General features: G+C 39.4%; 1 protein-coding gene across 3 annotated transcripts in view; it reads left to right on the top strand.

Annotated features, from left to right (window-relative positions):
• Nucleotides 1-16,990, top strand: part of SPON1 (spondin 1) — a 258,133-nt gene that overhangs the window by 48,586 nt on the left and 192,557 nt on the right. For 2 of the 3 annotated variants that reach the window (XR_003990959.2, XM_030482966.1), the window contains exon 1: nucleotides 15,596-16,025. The exons of the other annotated variant lie outside the window; for it this stretch is intronic. Coding sequence is in view for 1 of the 2 variants with exons in the window: in XM_030482966.1 (XP_030338826.1) it covers nucleotides 15,803-16,025 (223 nt within the window). In the remaining variant the exon portion in view is untranslated. Of the gene's footprint in view, nucleotides 1-15,595; nucleotides 16,026-16,990 lie in introns of those variants that run through there. 3 annotated transcript variants of the gene reach the window in all.

Genomic DNA, 16,990 nt, shown 5'->3' with positions numbered 1-16,990 from the left:
GCGACAAAGTCCATAAATAATGTACAAAGCAGTATTGCAACAGAAGGATAAAAAGTTATGCCTCCAGTTAGTATGCATCATTCTTCTGTTTATCAAATGAAGCAGAGCCATTTAAAAATGTCCAATCATGAAACTGGAGATTATCTCACAAGTGCATATGCAGTATTTCTACTTACCTGTCACCTAATGTGCACCTTCCAAAGGATATACTTAGATTTGTTTTTTAAAAGAAGTCTGATGATAGATGGTAGGTAGACTTTTTTTAATGATTAGATAAGTTTCCTCTTAATATAATAATGAATATGATTTCCCCTTGGACTTGTTTGAGTTTCTATTTAGCTTTCTCTGATTAGTCAGGCACTGCTTACTACTGAAGAACTTGTCAGACCATTTAAGAGGATCTACCTTGATAACTTTCTCTTCTAGGTGCCATGGCTTGAGCTTTGACTAATGGCTTGTAACACTTTCTGTACTCTTCAACCGTGTCTTATAAGAGTAACTCTCCTTGAACAGACAGGCACTGCTCTAGCATTAGGTGGCAGAACTGGAAACTCCTGCGTTCAGCTGACTGCAGTGGGACAGTTAACCTGTTTGTCTTTGGATGTCTGTCTGTATTTAGTTGTCTCTCAGAATGTCACAAAGACAAGCAGACACCTATTATTTCTTTAAACCAAAAGGAAATGCCTTTGGTTGAAGCAATGGACAGCTTTAAGCCCATGTGTCAGCCAAGCTGCCTTAGCTAGGCACCGAGGAGACTTAAAATGTGGAGGAAATCCCTCCTCAGCCTAGCTATGTACAATGCTGTTAGTCCATACTTCAGTATATGTAATTTTGTTAGTTTCTTACACATCTTTTGGAACAAAAAAATCTCATCCTTTCCAAAATTCTGTTGTTTTACTCTTTCTACAACATTGAATGTTGTGTTTCACATTCATTACACATGAAACAGTGTGCACTTCAAGTTTTCTTTGCAATAAGACTAATCATTTTAAGAACTAATTTGTGTAATGTAGCATTTGCCTACCATTAGAATCCAAAATAAAGCTTCATCCACATTTGGCAGAACATGTGTTTTGTGGGAGAGACAATGGTAAAGACCTAAAGAAATCTAAACAAATAAACCAAAGAAATAGAATTCATTAATAAAAACCCGCTTGGGGCACTTGTTAGTTGAACTCCCTTCTGCTTTAGGTAGTTGTAATCCCAGAGGAAGCTTTCCCTGACATCATTTCAGGGCAAGGCTCATATTTTCATTATGAGGAAGTTGTCTTGAAAAATACCCTTACTTAGGCCAGGACTGACTGAGGTTTCTTTAGCACAGACTACAAATGCCTTGTTTGCATTTTTATTATTGTCAATCTGTTTATTGCAATCAGTTACATAAAAATCGGAAGAATGCTGATAATAAACAAGGAGTGATGATTTGGAGACTGGTCTCTTACTCCACCAGCTCTACCGAGTCAGTTGATTTCTGTACTTTAGCTTTTATCTTTGCTGAAAGAAACTATTTTCCTTAGGTTTGGGAACAGTATCTTTTGTAGCTCAAACCCATGCAATTCTGCAACAGCTGAAATATCAAAATCTATTAAAACGTGAAGATGGGATTTTTCCTGGGCTTATTTTGATTCCCAAGACCTATGTCTGCAGATTACTTACTTATATTCAAGTATAATTCTGTGTTTGCAGATATAGATGCTTCTCATTTTGCAAGTAAAAGGTTTTAAGTTGTCTTCGAGAAAACAAAGAATAACCAATAACCCTGAAATTTTAACGAGAGCAACAGGGTGTCTGCCCTTTAAAGGGGGAGTGGTGATGTGTTGTATCTGCTGTGTGAATGCTTTCAAAGATCATTCCTTGTCTTCCACCCCTCCACAAATCTTCTTAAGCACAGTACAAGTGCGTTTTGTACTGTCCAAATGCCTAGGAGCTTTGCTCCTTCAAGGACATTTTGCTGGATGCAGATCCACTGCCTTTGTGGAGACAAGTTAAACTGACAACAGGGACGTTTTATCTTGCTTCCATAGCCAGATAAGCTTCCTGGTCAAACAGACGACTTAGGAAAAAGCCTGAAAATCAGTCTTTATGTTACAAAAATGAAATGAGATATCCTATATTCATATGAAGATGGTTTGTCCATAATCTTAGCAGTTATCTCTGCTTGCTCCACTTCCCTCCCTGGACAGGTCTCAACCAGAGGCCTGGTACTCATAAAGGCACTCTTTCTCCATACTTTTCAGATTATTTTGCAGTTTTAATCTGTTCTTTCTCTGACAGGTGTAGCAGCTTTGAGACCACAATGACCTAAAAATTATCACAAAATAACTCTGCCACAAATGCTCACTCTTTTCTGAGAGACTTTGATCTCCATTCCTCTAGTCCAAAATTGGGTCTTATACTCCCCTTGTCTCCTTCGGAGTAAGGTGGGATTTGGCTACGCCAGTGCCTTGCTTTATTTCGTATCTAACTGACAAAAAGGATTATCAGAAACACATAGATAACACAAATGAGTCCTGGCACTAAATATTAAGGGCTACTGGCTATGATTTTGTTTCTTTGTTTTACTTGCCTTGTCATTGGTTCCTCCTCCGTTAAATCTATACTTCATTTTACTTGGCTTTGGCAAAGACTTCTTAGATCAGTTATAAATGTTGTATCAAGCTCTTGACCTCTCTGTTTACCAGCTTTCTTCAGAAATCGCAAGAAACTTCAACAGAGAATCTCATAGTAACAAGTTACTGCTTAGGGAACCTATTTGCCCAACTCCTAGTGGTTTTGAATGTTTAAATGGTTAATCTGCAACTGCAGTGATACCTTGCTTTGTTAATCAGCCTGTCATTTGTGGGTAAAATAATTTAGCGTTCACAAACTGTGTAGATGAGGCCCTCAGTGATACGGTTTAGTGGTGGTTTTGGCAGTCCTGGGGTAATGGTTGGACTTGATGATCTTAAAGATATTTTCCAACTGAATTTATTCTGTGAACAGTTATTTCTGCCTTTAGGAAAAAAAAGAAATGACAAAACAAACATCCAAACTATTTCTAAATGCTAATTTTACTTATTTGTTGGTAAATAAATGAACACTTGAACATTAGTGACCAGCTACTCTGATGTCCTGCACTTGCTGCAGTAAATGCTGATGTCTTTAAAAAGTGCATAATTTAGCATCTGAGTCAGATTTTTCTTCTTCTTTTTTTTTTTTTTTTAGGCTTTACCTCAGTATCATCTGTAACTGAGCTTTGCAAAGCTGAAACTCTTTCTACTCTTTCTAAATTGAATTTTAAAGAGTGTTTTGAACTCTAGTTCACTTATGGCCACAAACTCCAGATGTACAGATGCAGGTTAGTTATTCTTAGTTTACAGTTACTTATTTTTGATCATCTGTTCCTCTAGAAGTTCGGATTTTCTCTCATTCTTTAAAAATCTACTTGTGTTTCTCTTCCTTAGTATGTTTTGATAGTTGTAGTTCAACAGCCTGTTTTCTAAGTATTTCTTATGTGCCCTCATACGTTGCATAAATTAACTAAATTGCAAGACCTGTATGTGATCATAAATTCTTGGAATCAGTACAGCAAAGGAATATTTTTAGTAATTTCCACTCCAGGCTGTAATTTGATGTCTAATTTTCTTACAAAAAGCTTTTATTGCTGACTCATTTTGTCTTCAGCTGTTCCCCATGATACAATGTACTTCGCTTTTCAAAATGCCTGTGGACAATGTCTTTGAAAGAAGATTTTTCTAAATTACCCACAATCATTTTTCTAAGTGTCATCCCTTGTCAACCATTATTCAGGCTTTCCCTGTGCACAATACATTCCTGATTCAGTGGTGTGTCGTCTTTTTAAAGACAGTTTTGCTGTTACACTAGGAGAGTTCATGAGATGCAGGAGTGTCATCATACTTTCAGTTAGAGTAGGACAGGCCCAGTCCAACAAATCAGAGGGTCCTTTTATCAGTTTTTTGACTTCCCAGTTTGTATGGAGAAGCTCAAATGAAGGTTTTGAATTAGCATAGTACGCCTGGCTCTGATCCTTCATCTGAAAGTTGAGGAAAGTAGAACTGAGTGTCTGGAAGGCTAAGTCAGAAGGCATTTTGACTCCCAAAAGGCTTTCCGATAGGACAGTGTTTTGCAGGATTTAGGTTAGGTTTTGCTTCAGAGTTTCCCCCAAATCTGTGTCTTTCTACTTTACTGGGGATTGGTTATGGATAGGCTCCCTGTATGGTGATGCTTGTCCTTTGATGGAATGTCCAGGCACCAAAAAAAGAGACAGCTTGTTTCATGAGAGGATTATTTTTCTCTCTATATTTCAATGAGATCAGGCTTGGCCTTTTTAAAAAATGCGCTGTTTCCATAGTTGCAAGTTTAAATTGCATTTGATGCCATTACCTTTGTGTATACATCTACAAAAGTACCTTGCTATTTTTGTGGACAGTATCAAATTTCAAATAATTTCTGAGGACAAACTAAAAAACATTCCCAAATTCTGTATAGCTTTCAAAAGCTCTTGCCTGTCTGTCTAGAACTTACATTGTTAAACCAGACTGTACCTAGTTTTTCCTTATCAAACAGTAGAAGGCACTAACATAGCACTGAATCGGTCGGGTTTGCCTAGTGACTGAGGTACTTCTGTCCATGTCATTATATACCTTAACGCTTCAAAAAAACATCTGTTGGAAGTTTTGTGGCCTATGCAGTGCATTCTTTCCTGTAAAGTTTTATAGGATTGTTCCAGTGATTAAATCACAGTCATAAAGAGCACTTTTTGTCAATAGTTGTATTGTGACTAATTTTTCATAAATGGGGTCCATTGTGGAACTGAGTGAGTAGTAACATGCTTTATTTCACCAAGTGAAAGAACATAAAGATTTCCTTATTACTAAATACTAAGAACTTCACTTTACATCTTCTAGATTAAAGTCTAAAGTCATTCATAGTGTGCATAAGTAGAGGATAATTGAGTTCTTAATGATGCATCTAACAAATATAAGTGGACATGAAAATAGGAATACAGATGTGTTTATGTACCTGTATGTACTGTTAAAAGATAACAAATTAAGATCTTCAGCATGAAAATTTTTTCACACATCTTACTGATAGAATTGTTGAACTATGGATGTACTTACTCCCTATAATAATACCATAGCTTGTTGAACCTTCGAGGTAAAAAAGCCCATTCAGGATTTTCAAGGCCTTCATTCAAATAACTTGGGCATGTGTTATTTTATGAAGTTTATTTTAGTACAAGTTTATTTGACTTGTAAGTTTGGATCAGATCCCTAACAATTACGTTCGTTAGGAAAGCTGTGTTAATGTATGATAGAGCCACTACAGAGTAGAAACTCAAAGTTAAACTCCCAGGCTTGTTTTAGAAATATTGTACATCAGGAGAGTTAAAAATCTCAAAATAAATTTTGAAATAAACCAACAGGAAGCAAAATGAATGCCCTTTTAATAAAATGTGAAAATAATCATAAGAGTAGAGAAAAAAAACTGTTGTGACTAGGTGCAGCAGCACTAGCTGCAGCTATTGCAGTGAGGTCACGTATTCATTTTTATGTTGTCATAAAGTCTGTTACCTCACAAATTTTGCATATGATCTTCTTTCTTTTCTTGTGTTATGGAGACCTTGACACTTCCCTTACTGTCTTGTGTTTGTGTATTCCATTACTTTCTGTCCTGGTAGAAGATTTTATCAGCTGCAGATCTTGTCAGACAGCGTTACATTTTTCAAGAATAAGCATTAATTACTTTGACAATAACATCTAAAATGGCAGACTTGCACTTCTTGGAGATAAGCATAGGAGGGTTTCGAAGCACAGTAGTAGTGAGAAGTAAAACTTGTATTGGTAGATATATATTATCCAAATAAACTGGAGAAATAATATGAAGTAAGTAGAATGTAAATTTATAAGGATGCATGGAGCATGTGACAGATGGGAAGAATCAACTGTACAAGTAAAAGATGGAGAATGACTAACAAGGCTGTAGTACTGTTGAAGAAGGATGAAATGGGTGCAGTGAACAAGACAAAAACTGAACTATTTCCAAAGTAGCAGACACTTTCCTGCATATCAGGACATCAGCTATCAAGAATAGTTTTGAAAATTATAATCCAGCTTTGGTATATTTCAGAGGCCCTTTCAGGCCTGTTTGCTATGCTTTCCAATGTTTGATTTTCGAAAACATCACAAAGCAAGATCAACTTTTCTTTGTACTACAAATGCACTTTCATCAAGTACCCATTGCATGGCTGCAACAGGTCAGTAAACCAAACTGAGTCGTGCTCCTTCTCACCCACTATGACTTGCTTAGTTGTGCTACAGGAATTGCAAATTGAATGTTCATCTTAAACTAAAGCTTTACCATTTTATTAGGTTTATCTCTGCACTATGAATTAAATTAACGAAAAAAATTTCATCAGGAAGAAATATGCTCCAGGTCAGACCAACAGGGTATCTGGTTTAAAGTTGCTCTCAAAATATTGGGGAATGGTTTTTGGCTTCTGATGATTTCTAAGTGATGTAATAGAATTTTTTGACCTGTTTGGGACCAAAAGCATCTATTGCCTTTTTGCCTAAAATTAGAGGGGACTGAACTTAATGATCACGTAGTTATATGTCCTTCTCTGGGCACAGCTCATCAAATTTATGGCTTTGCATTATTCACAGTCTGTGGCATTCATTATTTTTTGTCAAAAAATGAAGACTGATTTCTTCAAGTATTCCTGAATTTCTTGAGTACATAGCCACTTTAAAAGCCTAATCAGTCATGGTTTGAATTTTCTTGTGGGGCCGGGAACTTTTCCAAGGGTACACTGCTGTCTCCAGATACCTTTGTGTTCCCGTGCTTTTTCTAGCTTATGCATTGCAATCACCAAGGCTTTGTCTCATGCTTTTTCTATATTGGATTTATGGAAATTGTCACAAAACTCCTTTCTATACCATTAGTCCTTTGATATCACTATGCCCTATGTAGCACATCCTGCTGCTCTTACTCACAGCACCTAGAACTAGCTTCTCTGGAGTTCTTTGTTCAAGTCTTTCTCTGTTTAATCTCATACTCATATTTATCACGTGCATCTTCATTATAGTTATTTTTTTTTTCTTCCATTCTGGTTTTGGGGTTTATTTATGCAATTTTCAATGTTCTAGTGCTCTAAAAATATCTTGGAGAATAAAGCCACTATTTTTGGACGCTTGTGGTCTACGCTTGATTTTCATATTTGGCAGCGCAAAGTAATGACAAAAAACCATAATGACTTAAGGAGCTTGATGAAATATAGTATTACGTGATGTTTTGCTTTGGAGAGGAGAAGGCAGGACATTTGGTAGTTGAAGAAATCCGTTCCACCTTGCTGCTTCTATGATTAAAGAAAAAAACTACTACAGATAGCCATATTTCACAAATATACTGGATTTAGACTTTTTGAGGGTGGGGTTACAGTAGTGTACATATTTCAGTGACCAGAATTTATCTTCATAACTCTTCTGATTCCTCTAGAAACATTCCAGATGAATCTCTGTCAGTTGACAGAGCTGAAGTCTGGAGGCAGTCAGATGTCATTGTCTGCTCAGGCAGATGATGTGACCTGTGAAACTGGTGCTAAAGAATACAAGTCATTGGCAAATTTCCAGTCATCACTGTGCTTGTAGTTACTAATGGATTGCATCTCAAAGAAAGTGACATTCTCTCCGAGTATACCAGGTGAACCTCTTCAGGTGCATCTCTAAAGGACAAGATACCCAGCTGCCATTTCCAAGCATTCCCCAGAAAACTGTCCTTGTCTCCAGTATCTCTGTTCTTATTCTCAAGGTAAACTTGCAAAATACTTTCCAAAGCTGAGCAAACTAAAATGTAGTACAATATGGAGCACCAAATTCCAAGAGCTCAGTAGAGACATTGGTTTATGGCACACACTGGTATTCTCCCACACGATCTCCTGTGTATTCTGTAGGCTAGAAAATAACTCACTTTTTCACCTACTTACCAGCCTCCTCCTCTCTTTCTGACACCTTTCTCCTTCCTTCCCTTTAACATTCTTTATACTACTTAGGTACCAATTACCTTTCTTCACAGAGATAGTCTAATGAATGTGTTGCTAACTAAATTCTGAGAAATTGTTGTGAACATGCACTTAGCTTTGTAAAAGAGCTCGTTTTCAGACCTGCAGAAAGCTGTTGTGTTTGAAAGCTTGTCCTTTTTTTTTTTTTTTTTTCTCCCAGCTATACCAGCTGGTCTGCGAGAAGATATTTCTTCCTCCCACAAAGCCTGTTTTGCATTACCAGCTTGCAATTTTAACCCTCTAGGACAGTTAAAATAAGATGACGTGTACACAGAACTCACAAGGTACATCGTTAGCATAGTACCTTTGCCTGTTTGAACTTCCATCTGTTTGACAAGCAAGAAATATTAACTTTTAACATGTAGGGCTTTTTCCCCTGTGTATATGAATATACACATTTGAAAGTTTTTCATATATGTATTTTTTTTACTCATTCACTGTCAGATATCTTAGATTCCTTTCTAAATTGCGGCCACAAAACTCCTTTGATATGAAAAGAAATAGGTCTGTAGATCTCTGAAAGATTTCCCAAAGCTCTTTCAATATCTGAACTGGAAATCTGAGATTTAAGAAACTTTGCTGGAGAACTGTTGGGTTTTTTCTGTCATCCCCAACTGCAGAATCTCTCCGTAGAGATTCCATGGATAGTTACTGTCTTTATTTCACCTACACTTCTAGTGACCTGCATGAATATCCAGCAACATTTGGCATAACAGTCAATTGGAAAAATACACTGAAGGAAAACTTCCTAAACCTCTTTCAGTGCCCCAAACCTGCTTTGAAACCATGTTCCAATACTTGTAGAGCTTTAACCATTGCATGCACTAATAATACATAGCTAGTAGCTATTCCTAGGTTATGTTTTTTTACCTGTAGATCTCGGCGCTTTACAAAGGTATTCTGCTCTCCTGTCTGATAGGGAGCTGAGCTACAGAGAAATGTTGTTAGCTCAGACTCAGCCCAGCTGTTCAGTGGCAGAAGGAATTCTGACATGTAAGTCTCTTAGTTCTGCGCTTTCACTTTGGCCTTGAGTCTCGGTCCAGATAAACCTGCCATCTAATAATATATATATTAAAAAAAAAATGCATCAGTCCAACATGTTACAGTAATTTTTGGTTTTCTTTAATTATTTTTTTTTTTTCCCCTAAAGAAGGACTACTGAATCCAACAGGAAAACATGGGCAGAATAAATTCGTAACAGGTAGCAGGAGGCGGTTGTAAAAAGCTTGCTTTGAGAAATGGTTCTATTGTGCAAACATCTGTGTGCTGGAATTTTAGTTCCAGCTTGCAGAGGTATCTGTGAGTTTTGTCACTGATGGCATCACCTTATACTTTACTTTTCTTCTGTTTTCTTCTGTCTTGATTTCATGGTCAACACCAGAGATCCCAAAGAATTCTTCATCTTTCCCCTACCTGCTTGGTTGGAGTTTTTGGTGGTTGTTTTTTGGGGGGGTTGAGTGTGTCTTTGAAGATGATGTAATTCTTGGCTTTGAGCTGTTTGTGTTGATAGGATGTGTTATTTCACAAGGAGCATTTTCTCTCCACTTTTACAATGTAATTTTTACTGTAATCTGAGCAAATATGTAATTAAGTCCTATTCTTATCAGTTGATTGAAGCTTTGATTACCTATTATATCACTATAAAAGTGCTTTTTAAAGAACAGGATGGATTGATTGAATAAATAATAGGCATATAGAGAGCTTGGTGAATGTTTTTATAAATGATTTGTGCAGATATAAACCAATAATTTCTTTGACTAGTGTCTTTTATGTTCTTAATGGAAAAAAATGCAGCCCAGGGATTGGTAAAAAAAGTTCTTCTGTATGCAATCCTAACTATTCTATGATTCTATGCAAAATTTAATTTATATTAATGTTTGCCCTGAATTTTTATCCAGGCCATTCTTGAAAGCTCCTTACAACTTTCAGAGTTGAGCTACTGAAAGAAAGGCAGTTGTATCATGTATCTTAAAGGAATAAAAATGCAGGGTGAGCAAGTCGAAGCAATAACCAATCTACAGTGTTGAGCAAGTCAAACACTAAGATATGGCGATAAGTGAGCACTGAGTAGATAACTCTAAATTGCAAAGGTGCTGAATAGTAGAATTCAGTTTGATTAGTGTTCATTAATATTTTAGCCAGATTCAGTCAAGTTAGAGGAACTAAGGTCAAGGCTGATGCAAGAGAACCAGCAAACCTGTAAAATCAGAGAATTGAACAAATTGTCAAGATGCTGATTTCTTTTGGATTGGGATTAAGGTTTTAAATTAACAGAAACCCTTGCAGATTTGTTGTGTGGCTTAGTTTGGAAAGAGCATAGATGAATTTGGTTTTATTTAGGGGTTTTTTTGTTTTTTGGGGGTTTTTTTTTAGAGCTAAACTTTTATTCTGTGCTAAAAGCTTATGGCCAAGGTATCCATGGACATGGTGGTAGTAGAACCATCCGTAGTGGGCACCTGGAGGAGGTGCAAGAGAGGGGGCTGGCACAAGCACTAGAGGGGAGCACCAAGGAGCACATCTCCTCTTCCCTCACCATGGGAACTGGGAAGTTCCTAAAAGCAGCAACTGCTGGGGGAGACAATCAGGTGTAGTTGGATGAGATGTGACCTAGAAATTGCTGGTGCTGCAGGTTTATGTCAATGGATTTTTCTTAGGAGTAAAAAGCCTCATGCTGGGCTTAGAGAAGCTGGTTCTGTTTAATCTACTCTTAGGAGTTTTCAGGCATTCCCATGATAGCTTTTGAGTCATTGTGTGGGATAAAGGGAGAGATATTTTAAGAACATATTTACTCTCTGGTATTGGAAGGAATCCTGAGTTTAAATGTTCCAAGAAGCCTAGGTCTTTCCTCAGCAAACCTCCTCCCCAAAATAGACTGAGGGTGGAAGATGAGTTTCTGTCAACATCTCAACTTGAAAGATCCATTCAAGAACAGCTTTACTTTAATTCCTGCTCTGCCTGTGGTACCCAGAGAGCTGGCAAGACTTTTCTAGATCTTTTGCAGCCTCTGTGCTCTTTCAAACATATGACTCGTCCCATGGTTTTTCAGCTTCATTCAGTTTTTGCCCCAGTTAAGCACAAAAGGAACCTTAACAGAGCTTCTCTCTCTCGTTCTGTTTCATCATTGCAGTATTTCTTTAGTAAATGTATGATACTAATCTCATCCTGTCAAGAACCAAATATTTCTATAAAATTAGAAATGAAATTAGTATTAGAAATGAAAATTTTCTGTATTGTCACTGTAAAAATATGCTGAAGACATGCACGGATGATCAGGCAAATGTAACTGAGCTACTGGGAAGTTTAATATTGGAGATGCATTGCATTGACTGACAGTAGTATTAAATGGTGAACAGACCTCTGAAAACATTTGCTGTCATTACTCTTCGCTACTTACATTCTTAAGAGAAAGGAAGCTGAGAACAGTGCTACAGAGACATAACAGATCATCTTAAGTGTCTTCCAAGTGTTTTCGTTTGTCTAATAGGACAACAAATATCATAGAATCCTTGGGTTGGAAGAGACCTTAAAGACTTTAAAGACCATCTCGGGATCTTTTCTCTGTATAGGCTTCAAAGACAGCATGGACCAATCTGCATTAGAAAAGACTTGTTCTTACTATAGATAGAGGGGAATTTTAGAGGCAATGGTGGTATTATTCCATTTAAATCAATAGAGGAAGTGTTTATCTTGTTTGAGAAAATGGACTGTGACTGCTGGGGGAGTGGGAAAGGAAATAGAGATACAAATTAGATGAATAGCTAGAGCTATAGTATGACATAAAAGTCTAAAAATGGGATAGGCTTATTTGAAAATGCAGTCCTCAAATTCACTGCTTACCCTCCCAGTCACCAAAGATTTATTGCAGAATGTTTTGCAGTGTTATTTGCCAGTCATCTCATGCACTCTTACTTTGCCTGAAGAGCAGTGTCCTCTATCTTGGCACGGATGAGCAACTAAATATTTAGCAAGTAAATATTGAAGAAAAGATCTTTTTGGGGACTTCCTACAACCTATGTCTCTTAATTTGGTAGTGATATTCAGAATGCCCTTACTGCAAACTTCTGACGTTAGGTGATCACCCAAACCCTGAAGAGCTATTGATCCAATACAATTAAACTTTTCTGAGGAAGAAAAGACACCCTAGATCTCAGACTCCAGAAAATGCATCCCATTCATTTGAGCTTTGTCTCAACTTTAGAGGTTTCACGTTTCCATGAGGGACTGATGGTGTTTCCAGAAGACTTAGAGCTTCACCGTTAAAAGCTTACTAAGAAGTGAGAGATGAGGATTTAAGCACTTGCAAACAAAGCGAGGAATTGAAACCCATGTCTCTCTGACATCCTAAATGATAACTTAATCTCCAGCTCTTGTGTCAAAGCATAGGCATCACTCTTGCCAGTCATCTTTTGAAAGAGATGAATTCCCCTCTTATTATTACTATATTTATATAATATCTTAAAGCTGGGCTCAAGCTTCTAGCTCCTGGGTTTGGGAAGTGAATCCTACAGCCCAGTAAAGTTCTGAAGCACTTGATGGTTGTGACATCTAGGGCACCTGTCACCTTTATTTCTTATTGGCTGGTTTTGTGGGCCTCTGCTCAGTGAACTGACTCTTCTAAGGGGTCAGATAATCTTGTAATCATTTTAGACATTGACATGGGGCCCCGGTTTACTTTGAGGACTGGGCCCTTAAAATCAGGTGTTACATAGCCAAGCATTTCCGTTGCACGTCACCTTGTAGGTAATTCCCAAGACTTCAAATAGCTATTTGAAATCATAGAAGCAGAAGGAAAGAGAACTTTTAAAATGCCACCTACGATATCTTCCAGTCAATGCAGGGACATTCTGCACTAGTTAGTGCAGTCTTCTAAAATGTCATTTAAAAATGAGCTCCGTATTAGAGAAACAAAAGTAAGACAGACTGCAGATCTTGTGAAATGCTTTTGTTTGTTAGGAAAGCCCACTTTGTGGGGGGAGGGGGAGGGGAGAGAGTATCCTCCAACCATCACAGCTTCATCATATGCAATATTACCCCTGTAATGATTGTTATGCCTAATAGTCATGGACAGCAACTTGATTCATCCCAGAAAGTGTACAAAGAAAAGCGGCACTGCAGTCTCTAAGATACGACGCTTGCTCTGTTAAATTTGCCATGGATGGTTGGATTCACCACTTTGCATGTGTCTTTGACTGATACATCATGCTGGATGCTTTAGGCAAACGCACACTAATTAGTTGAACAAATAGAAAACCCTGAGGATGCCCATGCTTAATGACATTGCCCAGCTTCTAAACCAGCTCTGCGACAAATTACTTATTTCACGGTTGTAGGCAGCGCAAGTCAATTTATCTGTATCAGTTGCTAAGTTGAAGCATTCACGTTTAACAAGACACACTGTATTATACCTTTCTAGGAAACTTTCCAGCGCTTTAGCTTTTAAACAAAAAAGAAACTAGAAGAAACAGGCCAGGCCAATTCAGAGATAAAAAAGTGAAAGATATAGAATCTATTTTAAGTTTAAAAAATCGATATATGCTGATGAATTAGTTAACTTTTAATGAGTTTGGTACCATATAAAACCCTGAAAATTGTGAAAAGGACTTGAAACAAAATGCTCAGAGGAACGTTGAGTTGGAACCCAGAGCTCTGGCTTGGAACAAAGGCGGATTGTGCAGGAGCATGTGCGGTTCTCAGCGTGAACGCTTCAGTCAGGTAATTGCTTTTCAATCAATCTCAGCAAAAGAAATGAAAAGTTAAGTATGGAGAATGAATCACAGGCATCTCACACCAGTATGGTTATAGTTGTCATTTTCAGTTGTGTATTGGTTTGCTTTTCTTCACTGATAAATTTGACTGAAGAACCTGGATAAAGTGCACGTTGTTCTCATAAAATGAATGAGGTGAACATAGCAGCCAAATGATACCCAAGAGTCAATGACATGGCTGAACTGTAGCCACTTAACTACCTAAATGAACATGATCTTCAGAAGTGTGCAACTAAATATACAATAACCGTTGGATGAGAATTTAACTTTTAACTCTGTCATTACTAAACATATATTTTGAGGGTCTAGTGGTTTATATTCTTTATATTTTAGTCTATATGTTACATGTTTACAGACAAGCTTACAGTTGCAACAGTCTTGGTGAGTAACCTTCCAGAAAGTAAAATGTTTGGCATGCTAACAGAGATCTGGAAAAACACCTTTATTTGACACACAGCACTAGGCTGTTGCTAAACAACTTCCAAAGGGAAGTTTGGAACCCAAAATCTTGCAAATCTGATACTAACAAATGCCTTAGTGGGCACCAGGAGGGTTTGAAGCTGCTTGCTATTTCCCATATTCCCAAGGAAGTTGTGCTTAAATGCATTGCATTCATCAGCCTGCTACAGTGTTCAAGGCCAGGTTGAACAGAGCCTGGGGCAACATGGTCTAGGTGGAGAGGTGTCCCTGCCTGTGGCAGGGGGGTTGGAACTAGGTGATCTTAAGATCCTTTCCAACCCTAACCATTCTGTGATTCTCCCGGAGACAGATACTAAAAAGAGGTTTGTGCCCTCTTGTACACCTGGCATCCTGAAGGTATCCAGGTCCTGATGGAGGACATACCTTTCCAACTTTCTCTTCCACTTATAAAGCAGTGGAGAAAGGGTGAGAAGAGCAGGATCTAGGGATTGAAACACTGGCCTTGGGGACCCCAGGAGGTCTAAGTTTATGTATAGTTTTCCACTGCCATAAACTTTGTGGCTTTAGAGAAGTCCTTCTGTGTCAGCATGCCTTGTATTAAGGCAAAACAATGAGACCTGCTCCCTCCTTGCTTAACCCTGTTTGCATCTGCCTGCTTTTTTCGAATATCTCCCTTCTTCATTGAGGTGAACTTTGTTCTCAGCTGCTGTGTGTACATGGTGTGCTTGCAGGCACACTGACACAAACACAGGTACAGCTACACACAGGTACACTTACCAGCCTGCACCTTTGATGTGCATGCTTGTAGCTTGGGGTAGGAATGAATCTCATGTTTCTGGTACATCCATTTCTCTGCGTCTCTCTCCTTTGTGGTACTGAAATGCTTACCCCCGAGAAACTGCAGCCGATGGCCCTTGCTTGTCGAGCGTGCAGACAGCAAGCAGTTGTCTTGGTCCATCTGCACTGATTTAGTTGATAATGTTTATCATGTCTGCAGGTTTGGGGAGAGATGGGGGAGTGGAAGGGTGTTGGGAAATTCATTGGGGCTTGTTATCCCTACAGTAACTACAGATTGTGTCAGGAATGTGGGTGATTAATTTCAGGTCTGTGGGCTCAGCCCGAGTGGCAGCCGCTCTCCCGCTGGATGTCTGGGAGACAGCAGCATCCCCCTGCTCCGCTCCTCCGCCGAACCCAGTGAATTCAGCTCGGCTAAATAAACACTGCCGAGCCGCTAATCACACGGTCTGAAACAAAACAGCACTTCACTTCGGGCCCTGGGCAAGATCAGACGTACCTCCTCCTCCACTCCCTCTCCCCTCCCTCTCTGCCCCCTCCCTGCTTTTCCCCTCCCTCTCCCCGGCAGCCGCCGAGCCGGTCCCTCCGACCCGGCAGCTTCACGCTGGGGGCCGCTGCCGGCTGGGGCTGCCCGAGCCCGTCCTGCCCGCGCTGCCCGCGGTGCCGGTCCTGCCCCCGCTGCCGGTCCTGGCCGCCCCCCGCCCGGCTCCCTCCCGGGCGCCGCCGCCGCCCCGCCGGTCAAAAGTTGTGCGGAGCGCCGAGGATGGGAACGCATCTGCAGCCTCTCGCCCTGCGGCTTCTGGCGTTGACTTTCCCCTTGGTGGCGAAGGGCTTTTCTGACGAAACCTTGGAGAAAGCCGCGAAATCCGAGGGATATTGCAGTCGTATCCTGCGAGCCCAAGGCACCAGGAGGGAAGGGTACAATGAATTTAGCCTCAGGGTGGAGGGCGACCCAGAATTTTACAAGCCTGGAAACAGTTACCGGGGTAAGTTGGCCATCCTCTGCATCCCGTATGAACGATAATGGTGAGGACAAGGGGCTCTCAAACTGTAATGTGTCTCTGCCTGTCATCTCTGTATCTCTTGGCGTGCGTGTGTGACTGTGTGGGTTAAGACAGGGTAATATATTCCCACGCATTACTTTATTGGGGATGCTTTCATGACAAGTGAGAGGGAGTTGGATTTCACGGTATCACTTTACTCCCAACCATTAACTCAGTATTAGGAGGAATTTCCTTTCTTTTATGAATTCTCTGTACCGGCTCAGCGCTAGCACAAGATCACAAGTTAATGTGATACAAAACACACTCTTCTGCCGTTTACCTACTTCTCTAAGATTTCTTCCTATCCCTTTAAATGTAACACAGTGAATAGGAGAAGCTTTAGCATTCAGCAGGAAGGAAACTCGGAGCTAATTGTTCTTGCCCCGAAATAGGAATGTTAATATAATGAGTTAGCATATGGGCAAACAGCGATGCAGCGCGCTGCCAACTGCCCACATTTTCCACTTATGTTTATCCCACCCCCCTCCTTTTTTTTTTTTTTTAGGGAAATGAACAGATGGTTCAAACAGGAAAGAGGCAGGGATGGTGCTAATGACCAGTGTAAATAAGAGATGGAGGCACTGGCTCTTTGCTGAGCAGTTCACATGCAGTCCTCGAAATTACCTTCCAGAGTACACTTCAGTGTGTTTTTCTAGTTAATAGGCAAAGGCAGTTTTTGGTCACTTGTCCTGGCTCACCATATAATGCCTTTAGAAAGAAACCTTCTTGGAGTATGTTGTTAACTTTGTCTTTTAAAAGCACTTTGAAAAGAATGTGGACATTTTTAGGTACCAGAGCTGATGTACTTTATAGGCATTGCTTTGGAAAGCAAATTTTGAGAGTTTCTTCTAAGTGTTTCTCCTGACCTTCCTTAGATTCAGTGTAAAGAGCAATGTTTTCCCAGTGCA

The sequence above is a fragment of the Strigops habroptila genome, chromosome 4, assembly GCF_004027225.2.
Source record: "Strigops habroptila isolate Jane chromosome 4, bStrHab1.2.pri, whole genome shotgun sequence".
In the NCBI taxonomy this organism is placed as follows: domain Eukaryota; kingdom Metazoa; phylum Chordata; class Aves; order Psittaciformes; family Psittacidae; genus Strigops; species Strigops habroptila.
This window is presented reverse-complemented; position numbering and strand designations above follow the sequence as displayed.